Source organism: Cannabis sativa, chromosome 9 (genome assembly GCF_029168945.1).
Source record: "Cannabis sativa cultivar Pink pepper isolate KNU-18-1 chromosome 9, ASM2916894v1, whole genome shotgun sequence".
NCBI classification, from domain to species: Eukaryota; Viridiplantae; Streptophyta; class Magnoliopsida; order Rosales; family Cannabaceae; genus Cannabis; species Cannabis sativa.
The window spans coordinates 14090886-14118413 of NC_083609.1; the positions used below are offsets into that span (position 1 = coordinate 14090886).

General features: G+C 36.2%; 1 protein-coding gene across 2 annotated transcripts; it reads left to right on the forward strand.

Annotated features, from left to right (window-relative positions):
* The first annotated feature begins 301 nt into the window (after positions 1–301).
* Positions 302–21185, forward strand: LOC115722554 (alpha-mannosidase I MNS4). Of its 2 annotated transcripts, XM_030651796.2 has the most exons (17): positions 303–559; positions 8561–8680; positions 8854–8946; positions 9515–9601; positions 9942–10032; positions 10162–10217; positions 10382–10454; positions 10924–11033; positions 11130–11180; positions 11965–12053; positions 12155–12236; positions 12334–12447; positions 12983–13062; positions 13295–13430; positions 19508–19578; positions 19693–19936; positions 20215–21185. In XM_030651796.2, exons 1-17 carry the CDS (start codon positions 425–427, stop codon positions 20455–20457), a joined length of 1875 nt encoding a protein of 624 aa, XP_030507656.2. In that variant the 5' UTR covers positions 303–424; the 3' UTR covers positions 20458–21185. The 2 variants fall into 2 exon arrangements, with proteins under 2 accessions (XP_060960467.1, XP_030507656.2); XM_061104484.1 differs by lacking the exon at positions 8854–8946 and having other exon boundaries at positions 302–559.
* Positions 21186–27528: the final 6343 nt, after the last annotated feature.

Genomic DNA, 27528 nt, shown 5'->3' on the forward strand with positions numbered 1-27528 from the left:
CAATAAATTCATAAACAAATAACACTCCAAAGCTTAAATATGAAAAACTTAAATAGATCTATCTACTATTGTTGTTGCCGTTGCTTAATTACTGAATTTTTAAACAAAAACCACTAGAACTTATATAAAACTAATATTTACGTGGTTCGCCACGTAACTCTCATCTAGTAAAATAAAATAGATACATATACAATACAATATTTGATCCATAATTTCAATATATTAAATTTATGTGAATTTCTTAAAATTTTACAAAATATTTTAAAAAACTATATTATACATAAACAAGAATGCATCAATGCAATTTTAGAATTTTCCAAGCTTTTTTACTTCCACACTAAATAAAAGTTGAAAACGGCGCCGGGTGGTCTGCTTACCCAACGAACGCTGTTTTGAGGAAAAAATACAAGCTCAGAAGAGAGCAATGGAAGCTCCGAAAACCAAGTTTGGAGTCATCCTGTTCCTGTTCCTCTTTGTCGTTTTGTATCCTAACGTTTTCGTTTTGAGAACTCTTGCAGACGGCGTCACTCCGGAGGAAGCTAAACAGCTCAGAGATGAGGTAAAGTAATCCCAATTCAAGACATCTTCTTGGCTATTTGTGAAATCTCACCTTTCCAAGTTACTGTTTGATTTCATACCCCTTAAATTGAATGCTTTTTGGTTTTTTTAATTTCCACTGATCTGCATTTAGGCTTTTATAGGGTGGTCTTTATTAATTATTTGATTGAACTATTAGTGTGCATGGCTATACTGATCAGAGCGAATTGGGAAATGAGGAAAGACTCGAATTTTCAATACCCCAGCATTCTGTTTTGTATTAAAATAAATGCTTGGTGGCTTATGCTTTGAAATGTTCGAAAACCAATCGTTTTTGTTCTTAAGTACATGAAAGATTCATATTTGACTGGTTATAATTCTAGTAAGAGGAATGTCCGAATGTATTTGTTTTGTTTGTGTAGACTTTATGACATTAGGATTAAATGGAAATATATCAATGAAGATAGGCATATTGATACCCCAAATAAGGTGAGCGTATTCTTCGAGTCAATATAAAACTCCCAAATGTCTTTCGGCTTAACATTCGAGATAATCCCCTTGAAATTTCAAAATGGTTTATATATCTCAGCAAAGAAAAAGGTTACAACTCTAACTGAAATTGGTTGCTAGCTGCTCAACATCTCACCACCATAACGAATTCTTTCATCCACTTTGGCCTCACGCGCAGCGTCCCCTTCTCCTCTGCAATTTCTTTCAACTTCTCTTCGATTCATCCACTTTGGTAATTGTAGCAGTATCTTTGTTTGGGCTGGACTCTAGTCTTGAGTCGAATTATCCACCCAGCTTTTGACTCTTTCTTTAATTGCATTTGAATCTAATATTATTGGGCCTGGCTAACACTTCTCCCCTCCTCCAAAACAACCTTGTCCTCAAGATTGGAAACATCATATATTTGACAGAAAGTCTCAAAGTTCTCCCGAGCTAAGAGTCCACTGTATCAGAACTTGCTTCACAGGTTTGGTGTTGATCAAATGGGACCATTAGTGGCTGATTTGCTACACTCAATTCAGGCAAGGAGTAGCGCTTAGGAGGTGGAGGGCCATGGTATGGTTTGAGAAGAGACACATGGAATGTTTGGTGGATGCGACTCCCTTGAGGAAGTTCCAAAGTATAAGCCATTAGACCATGGCGAGCTATCACAGAGAAAGGTCCGAAATACCTGCGGCATAATTTGGAATTGAGACGTTTTGCTACAGTTGAATGTCTATAAGGTTGGAGCGTAAACAATACCGTATTGCCCACTTGGAACTCTATGTCTCGGTGCTTTTTATTAGCTTGCTGTTGCATTCGGTTTTGGGCTTGATGCAAGTGTTGTTTCAGCTACTGCAAAATTGCATCACGACTCATCAAATCCTCTTCGATCACTTGAATTGTAGTGGAACCTTGGTTATAAGAAGGAATAGAGGGTGGGAGTTGACTGTAAACCGCCTGAAAAGGAGTCATACTGATCGTGGAGTGATGGCTAGTATTGTAATGATACTCGACCCATGAAAGAAACTTACTCATTGTTTGGGATTGTCAGCTGTAAATGCTCGAAGATACTTTTCCAAATAGCGATTGGTTACTTTTTGTTTGGCCATCAGTTTGAGGGTGATAAGCCGAACTCATCTTCAATCTTGTGCCCATGAGCTCACAAAGTTTCTTCCAGAAAGCGCTAGTGAAGATGGGATCACGATTTGATACTATGGTATGAGGCAGACCATGTAATCGAATTACCAAATAAAATTATCCTCGTTTCAACAACTCTGTCAAGGGAGCGACTATAGTAGCATAATGAGCAACAAATCGTCGATAATAACTTGTCAAACCCAAGAACTCCCTTATTTGTTATAGTGTTCTCGGAATAGGCCAATCGACCATGGCAACAATCTTCACTGGGTTAGCTTGGACCCCTTGAGATGTCACTAAATGTCCCAAATTTTTAATGGTACTTTGAAAAAATTGGCATTTACTTCCCGTAGCGTAAAAACTATTATCCTGCAGTAATTTGAGGGTCATTTGCAAATGATGAACATGTTTGGAGCTTGAGCGATTGAAAATAAGAATATTGTCAAAGAAGACGATCACAATCGCTGCCTGATAGGTTGACAGGGCATTTGTAAGGCCAAACGACATCACTAGGAACTCGTAGTGTTCCTCGCGAGTGCGAAAAGCCGTCTTGTGAATGTCCCTAGGATCTATGTGAATTCGATGACACCCTGCCCGTAAATTTAGCTTAGAGAAAACAGTAGCACTCCCCAATTCATCTAACAACTCGTCTATAGTGGAAATAGGAAAGCGATCCTTGATCATAATTCCATTCAATGCCCAACAATCCACACAAAAATTCCATGTGCCATCCTTCTTTTTGACAAGCAAAACCGGTGAAGAATAAAGATGTAGAAAATAGTGATTCGAATTGTGTGTATATTTCATAGAATAGTACATATTTATATACAAAGCTAGGAGACTAGGAAATAGGAAACTACCAACAAAATAGGAAACTATTAAATACAAGTTGCCCTAATTCTTTTACACCTAATATACAGCTAATATTCTAACACTCCCCCTCAAGCTGGAGCATAGATGTTAATCATGCCCAGCTTGTTACAAAGATAGTCTATCCGCACCCCATTCAAAGCTTTTGTAAAAATATCTCCTAGTTGTTCTCCGGTTTTCACATATCCTGTGGAGATCAGACCTTGTTGAATTTTCTCACGAACAAAATGACAATCGATCTCAATGTGCTTAGTTCGCTCGTGGAATACGGGATTCGAGGCAATATGAAGAGCAGCTTGATTATCACACCATAATTTTGCTGGAATAGAAGTCTTAAACCCGAATTCAGTCAAAAGCTGATAAATCCATATTACCTCACACACGGACTGGGCCATAGCTCTATATTCGATTCGGCCTTGGATGCAGATACAACATTTTGTTTCTTACTCTTCCAAGAGACCGGATTGCCCCCAACAAATACACGATATCTGAAGTGGATCGTCTATCTACCTTGGAGCACACTTGATACGCATCGAAAAACACTCAATCTGGGTATGTCCATGATCCTTGTAAACTATACCTCGTCCTGGTGCTCCTTTTAAGTAACATAAAATTTGTTCTAATGCTGCCCAATGATGAATTGTTGGGGAAGACATGAACTGACTGATAACACTAACTGGAAATACAATATCTGGACGAGTCACAGTTAAATAATTCAACTTTCCAACTAACCTGCGATATTTCTCAGGATCTTCAAATGGTTTCCCATCACGTGTAAGATGCACAGCTGGATTCATTGGAGCATTGCAAGGTTTTGATCCTAATTTCCCTGTCTCAGTTAGCAAATCAAGTACATACTTTCTTTGAGACAGAAAAATACCTTGTTTACTCCGAGTAACTTCAATCCCCAAGAAATACTTGAGTTCCCCTAAATCTTTCGTGTTAAACTGGGTGTGAATGAAAGACTTAAGGGATGAGATGCCTTCAGTATCATTTCCAGTAATAACGATGTCATCAACATACACCACTAACAAAATGATACCAACAGTTGATCTTTTATAAAACACAGAATGATCTGACTTACTTTTCAACAAACCAAACTTCTCAACAAACTCGACTAAATTTACCAAACCAAGCACGAGGGCTTTGTTTCAATCCATATAAAGATTTGCGAAGATGACAAACTCGCCCTAACTCCCCCTGAGCAACAAACCCAGGAGGTTGCTCCATATATACTTCTTCCTCAAGATCTCCATGAAGAAAAGCATTTTTAATATCAAGCTGATGCAAAGGCCAATGATGAGTAGCTGCCATGGAAATGAACAGTCGAACAGATGTGAGTTTAGCAACAGGAGAAAAAGTATCACAATAGTCCACTCCATAGGTTTGAGCATAACCCTTGGCAAACTGACATGACTCACATTCTAACGAAGATAAACTACTATATTGGGGACACAGTTTCTTGAGCAAAGGAAGGGATGGATGACCTAAACGACAATGAGCCTCAAAAGCGGAAGCAACACTCGAACAAGCAATAGCGGTTGGCGGAAGTGGGTCAAGAACATACAAGCCACCAGATTCATGTCCTTTACCAATAATCTTCTTCGTCATAAGATCCTGAAACAAACAATGATCAGGAAAGAATGAGATGCAACAATTTAGATTACGAGTGAGTTGACTAACAGAAAGCAAATTAAAGGACAAATCAGGTAAATGTAAGACTGATGATAAAGATAACATAGGTGTAGGAACAATAGTGCCAGATCCAAGAACAGAAGCCGTTGACCCATCGGCTAAGGTGACAACGAAGTGGGACCGTGAGGCCGAAAAGTGGAAAAGAGACGGGAATTACTGTCATATGATCCGTGGCACCGAATCAATGACCCATTTTGAGGATTTGGAAAGAAGGCGAGGCATTAGAGTTACTGAATCGGCAATCGCGGTGACGGAAGAAGATGAAGACTTAAGTGTTTCCTGATACCTTGAGAACTTGGCAAATTCATCAGCAGAAATAAGGACCGATTTGTCAGATGCATCACTAGTGCTTGCAATATTGGTAGAGTGTTGTTGTCGATTCTTAAATTGTAACTTCCGACACTCAAACTTGGTGTGGCCTGGTTTCTTACAATAATTGCACATGATGCTCCCAGAATTTGGTGTGCGGTTATCAGGTCCTTGTGAATTACCTCCTTTAAATCCACTTGGAGTAGAGTTTCTTTCTGGTGCAGAATTATTACGACTCACCAAGGCGCTATTCAGAGGAGTTGAAGAGGTAGTCTCTGTGCGAAGAACACGAGTAAACACATCTTGTAAAGAGGAGACATCGTAACCGAGAGAGAACTTGTGACTTTGCGAGTCAAATTCGGATGAGAGTCTGCAAGAAAACTCATAATAGCCATCTGTTCTCGTTGGCGCTGTTGAACTTTTACATCAGGACTAAACGGTAATAGCACATTAAGTTCTTCATATGTTTTCTTGAAAGCCATAAAATAATTCATAAGAGACTTATCTTGTTTCTCCGCGCGATAAAAAGCTTTGCAAACATCATATATGCGAGATATGTTGTCTTTGCCAGAATACAAAAACTCCAAGTAACCCATTAGTTCTTTAACCAATTCACAATGATTAATCAAACTAATTACCTCATTATCGATAGAATTTCGAATTTGAAGGAACAAGCGAGCATCCTCACGGAGCCATATTTTCCTTGAATCGTTTGTTTCTTCAGGAGGATCGTCAGTCAAGTGATCATCTTTGTCAATACTCCTCAAATACAGTCGAATCGTCTTACTCCATTCCAAATAATTCGAACCAATCAACTTATGATCCGTGATTTTAGACATTACGGGAACAACATCAGAAACAACAACTGATTTTGAATCTGATCTTATCTCTGCCATAATCTCAAAAGCAAACACAAAGACAGAGAAAAAGAACAAAAGAACACCAAAGAATGAACACCCAAACACGAAGAAGACAAACAAATACCGAATTACAACCTAGAACAGATGCGAGTGGGCTTAGAAGAACCCAGTGAAGAATCGGCAACAGAACGCCGTCGAAGGCGCCGTCACACGCGCCTCCACGCGCCGGCGCGTGAGCCCCACGCGCAGAAGCTTCAGGCGGCGCGTGAGCCCCACGCGCGAGGAATCCGGCGACCGGACTTCGGGGGTTGGTAGATCGGCGGCTGGGCAGTCCTCCTATGTGGGCGGTGAGAAACAATGTTCACTCCAAATAGGATTTTCGAAAAAAAAAACAACCCTAAACTCAAACCCTAATTTTTTTTTTTTTTTTTTTTTCTTTTTTCAGAACCCTAATTTCGAATTTCGAATTTTGAATCACAATGCTCTGATACCATGTAGAAAATAGTGATTCGAATTGTGTGTATATTTCATAGAATAGTACATATTTATATACAAAGCTAGGAGACTAGGAAATAGGAAACTACCAACAAAATAGGAAACTACTAAATACAAGTTGCCCTAATTCTTTTACACCTAATATACAGCTAATATTCTAACAAAAGACTTTTGCTTGGAGGACAAAAGCCAAAATAATTCATTTCTCGAACCAACTTTTCGATAATTGGAAGTAAGGATATCGGTATGACCGCACGTTGATTGGAGTTGACTGGCTATAGAAAAATTCTATGATCCACACTACACTGAGGAGGAAGCTGTGTTGGTTTTGCAAAAACCACCTTAAACTCTGTGATAATTCCATTCCCTTCCCTTGGCATCAAATCTTCTCAGTTGGAGATTTCAATGCTCTCTCTATTACTACCAACGATCACAGAACTCAACTGACACAAGTCATGAACCTCTTCCTCATGAAGCAACTAATGAAATTGAGTAACAGAAAGCTGTTGTGCCTTAAACTTCTAATAACCCTGCTACTTTGACAGCTTGCCCTTGCCAATTAAATTCGATTGTGAGAGCCTTATGGTCATGAACACACGACCCTAGTGTTTGCAGCCATTGCATCCCAACACAACATCCAATCCCCATATAGGCAGAACATAAAGATCAACCACGAACTGATGGCCCTGTAACAGTTGTTCAACTCTTTTGTAGAGAATGGTGAATAGAATTGTATGTATTATTCCATAGAATAGTATATATTTATATACAAAGCTAGGAGACTAAATGGGAAATTACTAAATACAAAGAGGCTAAATAGGAAAGTACTAAATACATTCAACCCTAGTTTTTTTACAACTAATTTACAACTAATATTCTAACACCCCCCCTCAAGCTGGAGCATAGGTGTTAAACATGCCCAGCTTGTTACAAAGATAATCGACCCGCACTCCATTCAAAGCCTTTGTAAAAATATCTCCTAATTGTTCTCTAGTCTTCACATTACCTGTGGAGATCAGGCCTTGTTGAATTTTGTCACGAACAAAATGACAGTCGATCTCAATGTGCTTAGTTCGCTCATGGAACACAGGATTTGAGGCAATATGAAGAGCATCTTGATTATCACACCACAATTTTGCCGGGATAGAAGTCTTAAACCCAAATTCTGTCAAAAGCTAATAAATCTATATTACCTCACACACAGACTCTGCCATAACTCTATATTCTAATTCAACACTGGATCTAGACACAACATTTTGTTTCTTACTCTTCCAAGAGATCAGATTGCCCCCAACAAATACGCAGTATCCTGAAGTGGATCGTCTATCTACCTTTGAGCCTGTCCAATCTGCATCAGAGAAACATTTAAGCTGGGTATGTCCACGATCCTTGTAAACTATACCTTGTCCTGGTGCTCCTTTCAAGTAACATAAAATTTGCTCTAATGCTGCCCAATGTTGAATTGTTGGAGAAGACATAAACTGACTAACGACACTAATTGGGAATGTAATATCTGGACAAGTCACAGTTAGATAATTCAACTTTCCAACCAATCTGCGATATTTCTCAGGATCTTCAAATAGTTCCCCATCACGTGTAAGATGCACAATTGGATTCATTGGAGCATTACAAGGTTTTACTCCCAATTTTTCTGTCTCAGTTAACAAATTAGGTACATATCTTATTTGAGACAAAAAAATACCTTGTTTACTTTGAGTAACTTCAACTTCCAAGAAATACTTGAGCACCTCTAAATCCTTCGTGTGAAACTGGGTATGAATGAAAGATTTAATGAATGAGATGCCTTCAGTATTATTTTCAGTAATAACGATGTCATCAACATACACCACTAATAAAATGATACTAGCAGTTGATCTTTTATAGAACACAGAATGATCTAACTTACTTTTCATCCACTTTGGCCTCACGCGCAGTTGACCCTCACGCGTCCCCTTCTCTACGATTTCATTCAACTTCTCTTTGTTTCTTTCCCTGGTAATTGTAGCAGTATCTTTGTTTGGGCTGGACTCTTGAGTTGAATTATCTGCCCAGCTTTTGACTCTTTCTTTAATTGCATTTGAATGTAATGTTATTGGGCCGATGTCGGCCTGGCTAACATATATGTATGTATGTAGCTACACAATTTTAATGATTTGACAATGTAGGTGAGAGAAATGTTTTACCATGCTTTTGATGGATACATGGAGAATGCTTTTCCACTCGATGAATTAAGACCTCTATCATGTGGGGGTGAAGATACGCTTGGTGGTTATGCCTTAACTTTGGTAAGACAATTGAAATATCCTTTTGATCTGTTGTACTTTATTAAAATCTTCGAATCATGTCCTCAAGTGCTTATTTTAAAATATAAGAAAGCTAACGCGAACAAGCTAAAACAACAAGTCTTCACATTGTTCAAGTGCTTATTTTTAGTGTTTCTATCATGACATTGTCTCAGATTGACTCTTTAGACACACTGGCTTTACTTGGTGATCGAGATCGGTTTTCCACATCTGTTGAATGGATTGGTAAAAATCTTCGGTTTGATATAGTGAGTGATGTTTTTTCTTTTAATTATTTTAAACTTGTTTTAGAACTCACAGTTGTTAGTTTACTGTAGCATATTCAATTTGTGAGAACTGAAAGGGATTCCATTGTGTTGTATGAAATCACATAGATAATGGCAGTATTTTATGAAAATGTTTTCCTCATTCTGTAATATTTCTGTCTTTAGTGGTTATTTCATCCACATTTGTTTGTATTATTTCACTATATTAATGTAAGTTGAGGTTTTTTTTTAAATAAAAATTGTGAGGACAGGACCCTTTTTTTTTTGTAAAGACATAATTTATTGTACTGGTTTCTGCCACATGTTTAGCATCCATGACTTTGGAATTCATTTTTTTTTGTTTCAACCTGATCTATTTCCATCAGCATCCATGACTTTCAGAGTTTTTGTGTTTTGGTATATCTTTCGCTAAGTCTATGGATATTTTTTTAATCTCTTTATAAATAAGTTGAGATATTTGAATATGCTTCTCTGGTTAGTATCAATCATATTTTCCTGTTATAAAATTCTAAATTTTAATTTATTGAGTTATTTGTTAACATTTTTGCAGAATAAGACAGTTTCTGTTTTTGAGACTACCATCCGTGTTCTTGGTGGCTTACTATCTGCACATCTTATAGCAAGTGACTATGCTACGGTATTACTTCGAAAAACAATTTATTTTATCAAAAATAGATATCAGAATTAAGAAAAATTTACAATAATCATGTAAACCTTATGATTTTTTTTTTGAATAATTGAAAGGCTGTAGTTAAGCTGTGTTACGGAGCACACAAAAGAAATATGACAATTTATGTGCATTTCTTTTGCTTGATAATGGTTTGGATACTGAATTAACTATATTGTTTTTTCTGAAACAATGAAGAATGCCAACAAAAATTAGTAATTTTTGTTTTTAAGCTTTCTTTGCTTTGCTTTGCTTATAGCTAGTGTGTGGTGTATTCTGAAGTTTTATTTTATTTTATTTTTCGCTATAGGGGATGAAAATTCCGACCTATGACAATCAGTTGCTTAACTTAGCTGAAGACCTAGGACGGAGATTGTTACCTGCGTTCGACACTCCTACAGGTATGTGTACCAGATTTTCCTTTTACTATATGTACATAAATACACATTTTGTTGGCTCACAGTCAATCAATCTTATTTATATGCAGGGATCAAGTAGTTTTTTTAACTTCTAATTACTTTCTGTTGCAGGGATTCCGTTTGGATCTGTCAATCTCTTGCATGGAGTTGATGAACATGAAAGCAAGGCAATACTCTTTTACTACATTTTCTCGCTGTGTGCAAGCTTCATTTTCATGATTACTTATTAACAGACAAGCATTATAACATGCATTGATTGTTCAAATAATGTGTACATCAATTAAGTAAATTTTGGCTGGTTATCTTCCCTAAAATGTCAATTGTTTCTTAGATAACATCAACAGCTGGTGGTGGGACTTTGACATTGGAATTTGGAGTGCTTAGTCGTTTGACAAATGATCCAAGTACGTGTCACTATATTTCTTTTGAGATTTTAGTATGTCCAAGCTATTTCTAATTCTGTTCTGCAAGGAAATGCTTTGTTTTAGTTTTAGTTTTATTTTTGTTTCAGTGAGTAAATTAAAAGAAATAATATCAGATATTATTCATCTATAATGAAATGCATAATTAAGCGTCTTCAGTGGATGCAATCTATTTACTATGTTGGTGTTGATTGTTCTAATAAATGGCTGATATGGGTTTTTATTGCATTTTGTCCAGTATCTTCCTTTTTTCATAGTGTAGAGGAGACTGTGATAACAGGGCCATCTATCATTATAACCGCAGCTCCCCTTTCTTTACTATTTATTTCATTATTTCTCTCTTTTTGTGTGTATGTGTGCGTGTTTCTTTTGCTTCATTCTTCCCATCTATTTCGTTTGGAATGGGGAACATTTTGAGTGTTTGTTTTTGTCCTTTCTTTTAAAATTGCAGTTTTTGAGCAAGCTACCAGGAATGCAGTGCGTGGACTCTGGGCTCGCCGCTCAAAGCTTAATTTAGTGGGTGCTCATATTAATGTGTTTACAGGTGACTGGACGCAGAAGGTAACCATTTTGCGAAGTGATCCAATGTGCTATCACTCTTCCCTCCCTCTTTTATTTTGTGTATAAACTGTGGTAATGTGCTTTGTTGCTTTGCAGGATGCTGGAATTGGAACCAGTATTGACTCTTTCTATGAGTATCTTCTAAAGGTTTGTGATTTGACTTGCATGTTAAAATCTTCTGATTGTTATTTTGGTGCACTCAGCATGTATGAAATGTACTTTGTTCTTAAGACACCAAAAGAGCTATATATTGTATGCCACTGATTTTTTCTTTCCTTCCTGCTCTGTCATCCGGAATCATTGAGATAGGCTAATAATTTGAGTAATAAGAAGTCTTCCAATACATGTCTTTTGTGTTAGATTAGCCTATCAATTTCTGAATTCTCTTAGAGACCTGAAACTTAATCCTGCCTTACTTGGATTAAGCTTTTTAAAATGAAAGAGAGGTGTGTTAGGTCTAGTCCTAGAAAGAATGCTTGAAATATATGTATCAAATAAAAAAGTATATAATTGTATCATTCCTTGCTCCTTACTATCAGTTATGAGCTCAGTTTAGACTAATATATGTTTATGCCGATAGATATTGTAAACAAATGCACAATCTATTAAATAATGCTGGATCTTTATTTAGTTATAGCCTTTTTGGTGAGTGTGATAGGATACCATTGGATGGGAATAAGAAAAAGAATAAGCAAGTTGCTCATTTGCAGATTATGAGAAAAGGAGAGAGATTTGAAGATGAAGGATTGGGCATATGATATAATTATTCAACTGTACGTAGATTAATTTAGTAGTTCGATTAGTCTTTTTAATATGCTTCTATAGTTACATGACCAAAGCACAAGATAAATTATCCATCTCAACCTCTCTAATCTAGGATTCTAAAGACACCCTATATGTATTGTGATTTACTAAGACACTCTTATTTCAGGCTTATTTATTATTTGGAGATGAAGAGTATTTGTTCATATTTCAAGAAGCTTATGCAGCGGCTATGCACTACCTTTACAATGATCCTTGGTAACTGCTTGCAGCCTTTGATTTGTTAGTGGTGAAAATTGTATTTACTTTCCCTTGGTCATTTCGATTCAATAAGGCATTGAATTTGGTTTTATTTGTAGGTATGTAGAGGTAAACATGGATTCTGCTGCTCTTGTCTGGCCATTGTTTAACAGTTTGCAGGCTTTCTGGCCTGGCCTTCAGGTTTTTTCTATATTACACTAGAATGAGTGTTTGAAACTGGATAGCTCATTGTCAACTACTTTCATAAATCATAATTGATTTTGTACTCTTTTGACAGGTTTTAGCCGGGGATATTGGCCCTGCCATTCGAACCCATAATGCCTTCTTTAGTGTCTGGAAAAGATATGGTTTCACCCCAGAGGGTTTCAATCTTGCTACACTCAGCGTTCAGGTATTTTAATTATATTCATTTACTGCCTATATTTTTCTCTTTGTGATATTAAGCCTTTAAAAAGAGCATGCTGCTATAGAATAAGATTTTTTGATTCTTCAAAAATTCAAACTTCAGTGCCATAAGGTGAATCTTTTATTTATGGCTATTATTTTTCCTAGTTTATTTTTTATTTATGCATGGTTTTTGTAAGTTAGTACTGTCATTGTGCTTTCAACCTCTAATGATTTATGTTTTTAAGGTGTATGAACTTTTGGCCTTGATGAAATGTTGCATGTTAAAAATAACTGGTCATTAGGGAGGAAGTTTAGACCTATTTCTTCATAGTAACCCAGCTTAAATGCTAGTATTATATATCATTATTTTTATTGTTATTGTTACTTATAAGCTGTTCTATTAGTTTTTTCTTGATTTTCTTTTCCAAAAGTTTCATTTCTAATCAGAAATGTATGATCTCAAAAAACTAGTAGTCAATGGTTTTCAGGCTATTAATCAATAATTTGGTTCTAATCTTCTTACTCTTATGTATTTTTAGCACGGGCAAAAAAGTTATCCATTGCGTCCAGAGTTAATTGAGAGCACATACTGGCTCTACAAAGCTACCAGAGATCCCAGGTTAGGACAGTGATTTCTTGGTAGTAGGAATTATTCTAATTGTTATTATATTCATATGGTTCCAGTTGAAGGCGATTTGACTTATTGATCATGCCATTGGAGGTGTTATTCCTTTCTATCCTTTTCTGTCTTTTAAAATCCTCAGCCTTATTGATGCAAACAAACTCTGAGATTTACATGGGTGCCCATAATAAATTGCGTGTTATTTTTTTTCTACCTTTTTCCTTTAAAGATATCTTGATGCTGGACGCGACATGGTGGCTAGCTTGCAATACAGTGCAAGATGTGCTTGTGGATATTGTCATATATCTGATGTAGAGTTTCACAAGCAGGAAGACCACATGGAGAGCTTTTTCCTAGCCGAAACAGTAAGGACTTTAAAATCAACTCCTTGGTTTTTTTTTTTTGGTTCTTTGGAATAAATGAGATATAGAGCTTTTCCAAGTGACCTGGCTTTTTGTAATCACTTGGAGAAAGTACTAACTGCTTTTACCCGTGGGGTTTTCTTTCCTTTGGTATATACTAAAATGAGTATTGTTTGATGAACTTTGAAACTATGGTTCCAAGAAATTATATTTGGGAAGCCAAATTTATGCTTTAAACTTCTTTCCTACTGTCTAGGAAATTAGTACTCTAGAACAGTTAGTGGTCGTTCTAACCTCCATTACTCCATATGCTTCTTCTTACTTATATGTTCAAGTCTTATGCATTAAAAAAAGTAAGAAAGGAAGCAAGTGCTTAAGTAATTGGAAGTTGTCAAAATGCAAATTGACTTATTCTACCTTTACAATGCAAATTGGAGATTGGCTTTTTCCAGTTTGGTATCTATATATATGTTCTTTGGGCACATAATCATATAATCCCAACGAGAGCATTCATCAATAAAAGATACAAAGTTTCTTGCACGTCCTAGGGACATAATTGATGCTTTCCAAACATCAAAACGGATCAATTCTTAGATAGCTTTACCTTGACCTGCTAAACTTCAATTTCTGCTCCTTACTGATAATAAGACAATGCTCACAAAAGGGTAATGAGACCTTTTTGAGGCCCGAAAGTAGCTTTTGTTTAGCAAGAATCTTCAAACCTCATTTCGACATGTGGCCAAGTTTATGATGCCATTTCATTGTTGATTCTCCTACTAAACCTGCTGAAGGAGTGGACACTTCTCCTTCTTAATGTGTTTCTGCATTGAGCATGTATTTGCAACTACCAATTCTGCTTTCATTATCACAAGTGCGTCTTTTACAATCTTCTAATCCCATCTTGTACATGAATTTCACCCCATTACTATCTAATTACTCCAAAGACAATATTCATCTTCAGGCCTTTCACCTTTACGTGTTGTACCTCTTGGATGGTGCGAACTGTACCACCATAAATTTTCAATTTGATGATACTAATGCCAACAATATCCAAGGCATGATCTTCTCCATGAAACACAGATACTCCTGAGATAGGTTTATACGAATAAAATCATAACATCCAGCCCTCCCAAACTTTAGCACAACAACTACATAAACTGATTCCATTACAACTTATACTCTATACCCAACACAAAACACATCTAAACAACAATTAAAACTTATGAAGAAAATGACTCCTTTCACTCACGTGTCCTACCTCTTGGATGGTGCGAACTATACAAACATAAATTTTCAATTTGATAATACTTATGCCAACAATCTCCAAGGCACGATCTTCTCCATGAACACACATATCCTCATGAGCTAGGTTAATACTAATGAAACCATATCATCGAGCCCTCCCAAACTTTAGCACAACAACTACATAAATTGATTTCATTAACCCCCCAAAATTTAAAAGAAAGCAATGAACTCCTTGGTACACAAAAAACATAGAACAAACAAACAATAGCAAATAAGCAATGTCTTGGAACATCAAAGGTAGTGGAGAGAAAGAGAAGAGGAGGGCTATAAAGGCAACAATTTGCAAGTTTAATCCGGATTTAGTAATTCTTCAAGAAGTCAAAAAGGAAGTGGTTGACAGAAACTTCATTGGGAGTCTATGGAGATCTCGGTTCAAAGCATGGATAACTTTACCATCAATTGGGAGATCGGGAGGTACTTTACTGATTTGAGATACTAGAACATCAAAGTCCTAGACTCATTGGTGGGTGATTTTTCTATTTCCATCCTAATTGAAGCTGAAGGGAAAGTGTCTCAGTGGTTCTCAGGTATTTATGGTCCTTGCTCTTATAAAACAAGGTCAGATTTTTGGGATGAAGTGACTGGACTAAGTTCGATTTGGGACGATTCTTGGTGCTTAGGGGGAGACTTTAATGTAGTGAGAAGAGTACATGAAAGGATGAATAGTACATCATTAACAAAGAGTATGACAATCTTCGATGACTTGATTCGGGAATTACGCCTCATTGATTGAAGCTAAACAATTGAAAATTTACTTGGTCAAACTTCAGAGAAAGGCCCATTTGTAGCAGACTGGATAGATTCTTGCTCACTAATAACTGGAATATTGCCTACCCTTATGTAAGACAAGAGATGCTTGTAAGAATAGTATCTGATCATAGCCCAGTTATCCTAGATTCAAATCCACCGAAATGGGGCCCTTGTCCTTTCCTTTTTGATAATCTTTGGCTGGAGCACAAATCTTTGCCAAAGAATTTTGAGCAACGTTGGAAAGATGCAGTGGGGACAGGATGACTTGGTACTAAATTTATGAGTAAGTTGAAGAAGGTACAACAGAATATTTAGGCTAGGAGCAAGAATACTTTCAGAAACATTCGAATGATTAAGTTCGCAATCGAAAGAAGATTGGAGGAGCTGGACAAGTTAGAAGGAAGAAATGAATGGAGCATAACACTTGCCAATGAGAGAAGGGATATTAAAAAGGAGTAGCAAAAGCTGGCATTTGAAGAGGAAAGGACTGTGACTGTAGTCAAAATGTAAGTGGGCCAAGGAAGGATATGCAAACTCCAGATTTTTCCATAATTTGCGAAATGTAAGAAAGGCTAGAAACACAATTTCTAGAATTGAGAAAGAGGATGGGTCGGTTATTGATAAAGAAGAAGAAATAGTTGCAGAATTGATAGAGTTCTACACCAATCTATATGCAACCGAAAGGAGAGTGGGCTTGGGGATAGAATTAATTGGGAAAAAGATAAGTGACTTTTCTACTAGACATATAGAACGATCTCTTATCGAGGAAGAAATTAGAAGTGTCGTTTTTGAATGTTAAGGAAATAAGGCTTCGGACCCAAACGATTTCACCTTAGCAGTCTTCCAAACCTATTGGGATACAATTAAAGGAGATCTATTGGAAGTGTTCATAGATTTTGAAAGAGAAATAAGAATTCTAAGAAGCATAAATGAAACATTTATATGCTTGATTTCGAAGAAGATTAACAGCTGCAAAGTGAAGGATTTTAGGGCGATTAGCTTGATAATGAGTGTCTATAAGATTATCTCTAAAGTTTTGGCTTATAGAATCCGAGATGTGTTGGATAGTACTATCTCTGAGACTCAAGCGACATTCGTGGACGGAAGACAAATACTAGACTCAATATTGAGTGCTAATGAAGTAGTGGAAGAGTATAGAAGTATGGACAAAGGTGGGTTGGTGTTCAAAATAGATTTCGAAAATGCATATAATAGAGTGGAATGAGACTTCTTGGAGTTTGTCTTGGAACGCAAAGGTTTTGGTACAATTTGTAGGAAATGAATCAAGGGATTTATCTCGTCAACTTCCTTTTCATTTTTCTTCAATGGTAAACTGTGGGGAAAGTTAGGTTCAAAGGGTCTTACGCAAAGTGATCCGTTATTATCTTTCCTATTTACATTAGTGGCGAACATGTTAGGCAGAGTGATGGACAATAATGTGGAGTCTGATAAACTACTAGGGTTCATCATAGAAAAGAGAAGATTCAAGTTAGCCACTTATAGTTTGCTGATGATATGGTATTCTTTGCGGGTGATGAAAAGTCATTGCATGCCACGATGATGGTGGTTAACGTGTTTTGCACAATCTCAAGATTAAAAATCAATCAGAGCAAGATCAATTCTTAGGGATTTGTTTGGATGAGAGTGGTGACAAGGTGTGCATCTTCGGCACCCATTAATTTTGCACCTTTTAACATTTCTTAAAAAAGAAAATTCTTGTCACGCTTTCTTTTTGATTCACGATTATATGTTATGGATTCCTTGTCCATGGAATCCTTGTCGATTCTTCTCCCCGTTCCTTTTATTTTGGGCATCTCATACTAAGACTCAAAACTAACCCAATCTCTATATCGTCACTGAACACAAAAAAATATTAGAATTTTTGAAGGCGTCACATCACAAGTGAGAAATGGTTCTTAGCCAACGGTGACTAGCTCAATGAGCACCTTTGAGGGATACTTTCTTTCGCTACAGCTCTGGTGGGTTCCTTTAACCAAGCCACTGCCTATGAGTTGCCGGCTCATTCTTCAACAGGCACGCGGTCAGAGCCCTAGGCTCCTCCCACTGCTTGAGAGCTTACGGTTTCATGTTCTATTTCACTCTCTGATGGGGTTCTTTTCACGGTGGGGGCTTCCATTCACCAGCGCAGACTAAAAATGCTCTCCAAACCGTGCTGGATAGTCACCCATCACACGACTCTCAAACCCAACCTATGGTGAATCCTGGGGGACAAAGTCAAAGCGCTTGATCGTTTGCCCCATACTTTGAGATGCTCCTCGTCGATCAATCAGCGACGCTGCTCGTGATAGGCTTAGCTTTAAGCCGCTATCGTTCGGTTCGAATAAGTAAAGCCTGTCATTGAGAGCAAATGGTTTACCTGCCAATCAATAGTTACCCGGCCACCACGTAGGCACCTTCTTTAGGCTGTGGGCTTTCTGTCTCTTTCTCGCCTGGCGAGAATTAGGCTTGGCTTGGTTAGTAGTGCACGCCCATTCTGCCTCGCTCGGCTGTCGGCCCGCTCTGAAGAATTCATGGGCCAGCAGGTTGGGCGGACGAGGACCGTCGAAGAAGTGCCTCGACGCGCCGCAACCACTACTTCTTCTCCTTCTATGCAATTATGAACTCTGGCTTCTTTCGTTTGGTAGGGCGAAGAAAGGCTACTTTAATCTAGGAAACAGTCGGAAACTCGAGAGGGTCGCCTTTGGAAGCATTTGCCGGTAACCAAAGCGTCACTCCTTCCTTTTGATTATGTCGTGACTCTGATTGAATCCAATCCATAAACCCAAAAACAAAGTTCGTTTCCTTTCGTCAAGTAGGCATATGAACCACTTTTGCTTTGTTTTAGACTCTACTGGAACAAAGAAAGAAGGGGGCGGAATGGAGAAAGGAAAGGGACAAGGGAAGATCCATTTCTTTTCTTCTTCAATTGATCATAGCCCACTAGGTGTGAACCTCACCCTTGATAAAAAAAATAAAGAGGTACTTGAACAGAGGGCTGTGGAAGGCCAGGCCAGCAGAACTGGCATCTGTCTGCTGGATTGATAGCAGTGTGAGGGTGGTTATAGATTAGAGCTCAGAAGAGCCCGGAAAGTTTCTTTCGTCAGATTCACCTCTCCCATGCCCAATCTTTACATTAGTGGACGGACACCGCCCAATCCTAGAATCCCGTCTCTTTTTTGGATTTAAAATTGCACGGTAACTTCCAACTAAGACGAAAAAAAATCGAATTATTCATCTAATTTTCTTTATAGAATTGGGAGAAGCTCATCCGAAACTAGAAACGCTTTATTTCGTTTCGTTCTCGTTCTTCAGTTCCTTCTTCTCGCATCCAAGAGGGGAACTTCTCATATTTAGAATCTTTCTGCGGTGTGTTCAGTTTACTATTCTTCCGTACTCTCTTATATTTAGCACGCGATAGGTCAGCGAAGCGTGAGCGGACGCGGAGAAGGAAAGGCCAAACACTTTGGCCTAACGGGAATGAGCAACGACGATGGATGGTCTATGGACAATTGGCCCTTGAAGTACCTTGGGATGCCTCTGGGTGGTTCCTAAAATAAGATAGAGTTTTGGAGACCTGTCTTAGACAAATGTGCCAAGAGGCTAGATGGATGGAAATGCTCTTTTTTGTCGAGAGGGGGAAGATTGACTTTGATACAATAACACACCACAGGCACTAACCCCCTGACATTAGTCAGCCACATAGGGGTCTAACAATTCTATTGAGGTTATCGTTTCTATTATCTTGACTTCACTTGCAATTCAGTACCCAATACCACAGCATTCCCAACAGATTCTGCAAATAAAACAACATTTACTTTTTCACTTAAATTATGAGTCTATAATTTTAGCTTTGTGACATATAAGAGCACTTCCTATTCTTAATAATATATCTTAGGAAATAGACTTGAGCTAAGTGTCTTTACGGTCCTTCCTAACAATGGTCTATGATCTTAAATTTCTCGTTTAGTATTCACAATTACATTATTTAGTCACTTTTTTTTTTCCTTGTCATGCCACCATCTCAGATTAAGTACCTCTGGCTTCTTTTTGATCTGGCTGTGGGTCCAGATAACCTTGTTGAAAATGGGCCATACAAGTAAGTGTTTTGAACTCTTAAGCGTTATGCTTGATGGAAAGTTTAATCAATGAAGATGAACTGTATTTACGATAGTTTGTTTGGCTGCATGCTAAAATAATATCTTCTATACAGGTATGTGTTTAGCACTGAAGGCCACATATTGCCATCAACCCCACAAATATCTCTTGTGCATGAACATTGTTCGTATTTTGGTGCGTATTGTAGAAGTGGCAACGTCAATCAGGAAGATCATAAATCAGATATTGCTAGCAATCTTCAAGAAACTAATGACAGTAGGTCATTTGGTAGCTGGTCTGATTATGGATTTCCATCAGAAAGCACTTCTGATTCATCTCCTTTATCTGGATTTGTCAAGGTTAGTATTTAATTTCTATCTTTTAGGAAATTTTTAACTTCTTTCCTTAATGCGAGGTTTTTATGAATATGAAAATATACTTTTACCAAATTTATTTATTACCAGAATTACTTACATGTGAGGCTCTACATTTAAACTAGTTTAATTTTTAAAGATTGTATTTAATGATTGAATGCTCTGATTTATTACAAGGGGGAAAAAGTGTCCCCAAAATCCATGTGCAGCATTAAATTATTGGTTTTTTTTTCCTAATGGAAAATATCTTCTCCACATGGCAGGGAATTTGCCCTGGACTAACTCATGGGCAGAAATTTGGAATATCATATGTCATGTCAGCAGATATACAACATACTAAGCCTACAAATAATAGAGATAGAGAACCAACGGTTTCTCAAAGTCATTCAGTTAATATTCCTGGCGAAAATTCTAATTATTTACAGTCAGTAAACAAGCAAAATCATGAAAATGTTGAGACATTGGATGAGGGGAGAAGTTCTAAGAATTATTCCCCCGAAGAATGACAAAGGTGTCTATGTCCGTAGAACCTTCTCAAATTTTGGTGAATGGTTGGAAGGAAGCTTGGACGAATTCGGGTTTCGGCCCATTTATGAATTCTTCCTTCACAAAGATCATTGGTAATTGCAGAAGTGTAAGACATTTATACCGGCAGAAGCCTCAATAACCGTCCGATGTTCTCTGCTTTTGAAATGTAACTTTTGGTCATAGGTTATAATGATTGATTTAAGATAAGGTAAGGTGGTGGATCTAGAGTTTATACATATGGAAAGGGAAGAAAAGGGGCCTGCCTAGCAAATCTTCTATAGCTGGATTTACTGCCCCACTTAACTGGAACACTGCTCTTGTAACTTGCAACTATAGCTCAGCAACATTGAATCTACATTTATTTTCCCCTTTTCAGAGATGGAATGTGGGGTCATCATATCAGATTTTTTGAACAATTACAAGAAATCATGAAGAACAGTCAAATGTTTGCTTAATCAGGGATTTTGTTTTTGTTTGTTTGTTTCATTTCTTGGCCCTAGTGAAAACTTGTACAGGTGCCTGAAATATATTATGTTACTAACCAAAGAAATAAAAAAGAAAAAAGAAAGAACTGCTCCCTCTCTATAATTATTTTTATTGTTTATTTACTTGTATTCATAAACATCAAATTTGATTGAAGATGTATTGATGTTTGCCTAAATTTTTTGAAAGAAAATTGTTATGTGGTATCTCTTTTTTCATTGAATTTCTGTGACTAGTTCCTCACTTTGATGGCCCTAATCACATCCAATTACCTTTGAACAATGTTTAAGAACTAAGAATTCATGCAGAAATTATTTTATAGAATGTGAAATGAATTATAACATTTACTAATATATAGGAACAAGAAAGAGAAGAGAATAAAATTATAAGCACATACAATTGCTTGTTTCTTTAATCGTAGAATAGATGCATTAGGAGTCGTAATAATTTTATTCAGTTATATTAGTTGTCATTATATACCTAATGACACAATATTGTACAAGTCTTGATCTATCAAAGAGAGCTTAGACTTAATTATATCTTTAATATATTTCCATGGGTTAATTAATGGTTCAATCATATCTTGACTTCTTTAACGAAATCCCAAGTTAGTGGAATCAAACATATTGTCAAGCCTTTCTTACATTTGTACAAATTATATTCATACTACATAGATCTTATGGTTAATATTCACATGGTTTTACACTCGTATAATTCTCTATTCCATGTTTTTTTTAGTACATTTGTTGGTTACACTAATTAAATCAATAGACTTGGAGATTCGCATGCAATTAAATAAGTGGTTTGATATGAAACAAAGACCTTGTAACTACTTTTCTGGTAGTTAATAAGATAATACATAGATATATTCGTAAGGACCACCACAACATGTGGTGTGTCCTCCTCGGGAAACAATTTTAAATCTAAAGTTGTGGTATGCCTCGATGCCAAGTTGCTATATCAATCTAGCTTGAAATTTATTTATTTATTTATTTATTATTATTATTATTATTATTATTATTATTATTATTATTATTATTATTATTATTATTATTATTATTATTATGTGATTGGTAGAGTTCAATCATCAACTTCCTACAACATTAAAAATGAGTAGTATCTTCCTATCTCCAATTATAACACCATTTTGAAAATGTATTAAATTTCGCCCCAAATTTTAATAACCATTGTGAATGTACTTTGTCTTTTGCATTCCATTTATTTTTGTTCAACATTTTTTTTTGTTTTTCTTTTTTTGAAAAAAATAATATCACAGAAAGGATATCTGAGCGATGATATCATTTGATAATATGAGCGATGATAATGTTTTTAATACAAAAAGGATATCTGTCATGGGACACCAAACTATTTTAATTATTATTGAAAAAGTAAACTTAGCTAACAACAACGTTCATAATTATGGGGCAAAACTTAAAATTCACAACATTGAAAGAATTACAAGAAGTTTTAATATCAAAGATGAATAATCCCAAAGACGAGTCTAACATCTAGAAATTATTATCTTCTCTCAATCAAGCTTTTGCAGTCGGATTCAAATTGAACATTGTGAAATCCAAAAAGAGTGTACTAAATAATGGCATGGCGTAAAACAAGAGCTTCAGCCGTTTGGGGATGAAAAGTACCTTCCATCTTCCAAACACCCGAAGCTATAACTACACCATGGAAGTCCCAAGCCACCATACACAATCCACGAGAGCCATGCATGAGATCAATAGCCGCATCAGTGTTCAATTTAATCACCCCCTCGGGAAAGGCATGGACTATATGGGTTTCAACAAAGGAACACAACACTCATTCTGATAAGACTCCAAAAAGTCAGATGCGCACAACCCAATTAGCTCCAGCGGAATGGTGGATTTTTCGTTAATCTTCTTGTTCCGTCTAAACCAAATGCGCCACCATGTAGTGAGAATGAGTTCAACACTTTATTTATCCAATCCAACTTAAAAGAGGGGATACAATTTCATTAAGGGTGTTCATCTGATCCAATCCGCACTTTTTTGATCAAACAACATCCAATCCGCACTAAGTGCGGATTTCATATTTTGGATTCAATCCGATCCGCATAAGAGTTTAAATCCAATCCAATCCAATCCGCAATAGTGCGGATTGGATCGGTTATTTTGGATCGGTTATTTTTTTTAATAATAAATTATTTAATATTTCATAGAAAATTTTTTAAAAAATACTATTGTTTCTTAATCTCCAATAATAATCTATTTCCATCTCTATTTATAAACAAATTAAACCAATATACATATATATCAATATATATATACTTATCTTTAGATTTACACTCAAATATATATATGTATCTAATTACTAAAATAAATAAGTTAGTATATATATATTTAAACTTTATGTGTATGTGTCTATGTGAATAAGAATTATTTTTCTTGTGTTTTTTATTACAAAATAAATAAATTGTACCAACTCAATATATTACTAAAAAAGATTAAGAAATTAGAAGTTTGTGTCTTTTTTTAATTAATATATATTACATATTATAATTTTTTAAAAATATATATAATTAAGTGCGGATTGGATTGGATCGGTTACTTTTTGAGGTCAAACAACATCCAATCCGCACAAGTGCGGATTTTAGATTTTTCAATCCAATCCAATCCGCACAAGTGCGGATATCCGCACTTTGCGGATTAGATTGGATTGGATCGTGCGGATTGGATTGGATCGGATACTTTGTGAACACCCCTAAATTTCATGATCGATATATTTTCAACTTAAATACACTAGAATTAATGATATTATATTTTTAGTTCTACAATACTATCAGTAAAAGCAAATCTAGATAATTAAGATGAGAGAGACATAATTGTGCAATTAAAATTTCATAACATTTTTATTATAAAGATGTTATAAATGTTTTGTATAAAAAAATATAAATGTAGCTATTTGACTAACAAATAAATAGTCTCTAAGAATGTTTTATTATATATTAATAGCATTTTACATACTTTATGTAATATTTTTTAAATAATTATCATGTAGACTCAAGCCTGTCTAAGCTAATTGAGAGTCTTATGCAAAAAACTTTTATAATTGAGTTTTTTATATGAAAGTTTTTATGTTTTTTTATATATAGTGGTAAAAATTTAAAATATAATATTTTAAAAATGTAATTAAGTATTTTTTCTTAATAAGATATTAAATATATGATCGTCACCGTAATATATCTTAATACCAAAAATAGTGAGCGTTTGCCCTTTTTTTTGGTGTTTTGTGACAGTTATGTTTCTTTTTGGAGTTTTAACTGTATTATCAAGTTATTAAGTAGTTTCCCATAACAGTTCTTCAAGCCTTCTTCTTCTTCTTCCCCTTAACTTCTGCACTTAGCTGCTCCCTCCAATCCATAACCCAGTTCTGCCGTGCTTGCTCTTCCTCACCATACCATGGACCCTTTCAACAATAAAATGAAGGATAAGATCACACTTACAGATGAGGAACAAATCGTTTTTGAATTTGATTTTGGAGATTCAATTGACACTAAATTGGTGATTGATCGCGTTGAGTATGCACGTATTTTAACTACTAAAAAAGTATGGCTTTCAACACTGCATCGATAAATGACTGAACATTGGAATGGTAGATTTTCAATGACAATTTCTGTGGATGAAGATATGTTCATGCTCACTTTTAGGGTGAAGGAGACAAGTAAAGAGTCTTGAACCGAGAACCATTCCATTTTCAGAATCATCACATTGTGCTTTACACGCCAAATGTTTGTCAAAATGTCTCTTCTTCGAATATGATTTTTTCTCATTTCTGGGTTCAAGTTTATAGGCTGCCTTTTATGAGTAAAACCATGAAGTTAGCTGAGGCTCTTGGGAACATCATAGGAGAATTCATTAAAGTTTTTGAAGACCAACTTTTTGATGATGGGGTCCATTCTTATTCGAGTGAAGATAGATGTTACCAAACCTTTAATGCGAGGAAAAATAATCACATTGTTTCAAGTACGTGACAAATTTTGGGTTGAATTTAGATACGAGAGGCTACTTGAATATTGCATAGAGTGTGGTAGATTGGGCCATCCTTTCAATAAATGTAGCATTTTTCTTGAAAAACTTGATAACGGACTGGAGCCTGAACTTATAGGTCTATGATTAAAGGTGCTGCACTTCCAACATCTAACTACGATCGATATGGAACTGATTTTGCAAAAGGGAATGCTTGGCCTCTTCTCACTCACTTGGTAAGAACATCACTAACTTCGACAATTCCATCACTCAGTAGAAGTACTCAACCGCAACAAAAAATTTTGTTTCAAGGAGAATCCTCTCAACATAGTAGCGAAGAAGGAAGAATACTTCACAGTTCTGGTTTTAACTCAAACCAGGTGATGTTGAAACAAATTTCAAATGTGGAAATTCCTACTGGTTTGGACACTGATACATCAATTAGTCAGTGTTCAGAAATGAACATGCATGCTAATAACACAACAAATGTCAACCAAACTCCAAAAGGTAAGGAAATCAAGATTCCACCTGTTACTTTTGCACCAGCAAATAGCACATACCAGGATCATGCTCCCAGTTTCTCTAGCTCAAAGGCTAGATATTCAACTAATTGATGTATCTGGTTTAAACTCAAATAAGGGGGTGCTGGAACTAATATCAAAAGTGGAAATTCCTTTTCATATCAATTAAACTCATAAAAGCCAAGATGTCAAGTTAACCCCTGCCACTTTTACACCAATTTAAAGGCTGCTCAATTACCTATCGCTGCTATTGGTGCATTACCAAATAGTGAACCAGATATACACAATGATCTATCCAGCATTTATATGCCTATGTCGGGTCTTGAAAGTTCCTCTAATACAATTGCTACCTATCCTCCTTTACCTGAGAATGTTATGGCAAAAACAAATTGTGCTCTGAATATGTCACTTACCAACAGCTTTGCCGTACCATTTGTTATTGTTTCTACCAAAATGGAGACACAAGGGAAGGACAATTGTTCTCCTAACAGAAACCCAAAGAGACAACCAGAATGAAGTTCACTTAGAGGCACTCTCAAAAGATGCAGGGGTACTCACCGAGCCATGTTTGTTTTGATTTTATCACTTGAAGGAAATCCAAACCGGGAAGTTTCTACTGCTATGGATTCAGCTGATTTCTTTGAAAATGCAGCAGAGGCTAATGTTCAGGCCCGCAATCAACCATGAAAATTGTCAATTGGAATGCACGCAGATTGGGGAATCCAAGTGCATTTTGTCATCTCCATTTTCTTGTTAGAGAGCAATCCCCATATGTACTTTTTTTAATGGAAAGTAAATTAGGTCTGAATGTTATTTCTCGCTTTCATCAAGTTTTAAATTTCAATATTAGACTTGAAGTCCCTAGATTAGGTTTAGGAAGGGGTTTGATGTTGCTTTGAAAAGACGATGTAGATGTAACTCTTTTAAATTTTAATGCAAATGTCTTTGATTGTTATATTGACTTTACAAATAACACAAGATGGCACTTTACTGCTCTTTATGGAGCCCCCACTGTTCAGCAAAGAATCCACACGTAGACTCTATTGAAAAGACTCAAAGATGTCGCACCTCTATCTCCATGGCTAGTTATAGGTGATTTCAATAAAATCCTATCAAATAACAATAAATTGGGTGGTGCTTTGCGCAATGAAACACAAATGGAACACTTTAGACATGCTCTTGACATATGCCACTTGAATGAACAGCCTTATGAGGGAGACCCCTTCACTTGGGTAAAAGGAAGACACACGGTGGACACTATCAAAGAGAGGTTAGATTGGTGCTTTGCCAACGACCATTTGAACTCGATGTTTGATCTTATCACTACTCAACATTTGAACTACTACAGTTCTAATCATAGAGCTTTATTGGTTAATGTTAACTTAGAAGATGGTGTCATTCAGCAGCAACAAAGACGGAATAGGTTCAAATTCGAGCAAGTATGGATACAACATGAAGAGGCAGCGAACATAATATAGCAACAATGGCTGACTACAGTCTTGGGCACTGTCATTGATAGCTTTTTGGACAAATTGAAGGCTTGTGCTTCTTCCTTACAACAATGACACACCTTTAAATTTGGTAATTTGAAGAAACAAATCTCACATATGCAGTAACAAGTCACAAGATTAAATAATGCTACTGCTAGAACTGCACCTATCATAGAAGAACATAAAAAAATCTGAGAACATCCTTAATATCTTTTGGCACAAGAAGAGATGTATTGGCAGCAAAGATCTCGTAAGAATTGGCTTCAAAGTGGTGATTAAAATACTAATTTTTTCCATGCTCATGCTTCATCGCGCAAGGGAAGGAAAAAATTTATTTTCTCTTGGATAACAATGAGACTAAAGTTACTTTGAAGGATGGTATGACTACCATTATTATAGAGTTTATCGCTGATCTTTTCTCAACTTCTATGTTTGACTTTGAGACTTTGGAATTAGTTACAGAATCAATTCCAAGTACCATTACAGTAGAAATTAATGAGTTCCTCACCAAACCTTTTTTTTACAGAAGAAGTTCTAATAACATTGAAGTCCATGAG

Coding starts and splice junctions, on each gene's coding strand:
- LOC115722554 (XM_030651796.2), top strand. CDS start 425: ATGGAAGCTCCGAAAACCAAGTTTGGAGTCATCCTGTTCCTGTTCCTC. Junction 10,455..10,923: donor TCGTTTGACAAATGATCCAA/GTACGTGTCACT, acceptor TTAAAATTGCAG/TTTTTGAGCAAGCTACCAGG. Junction 13,431..19,507: donor GCTTTTTCCTAGCCGAAACA/GTAAGGACTTTA, acceptor CCACCATCTCAG/ATTAAGTACCTCTGGCTTCT.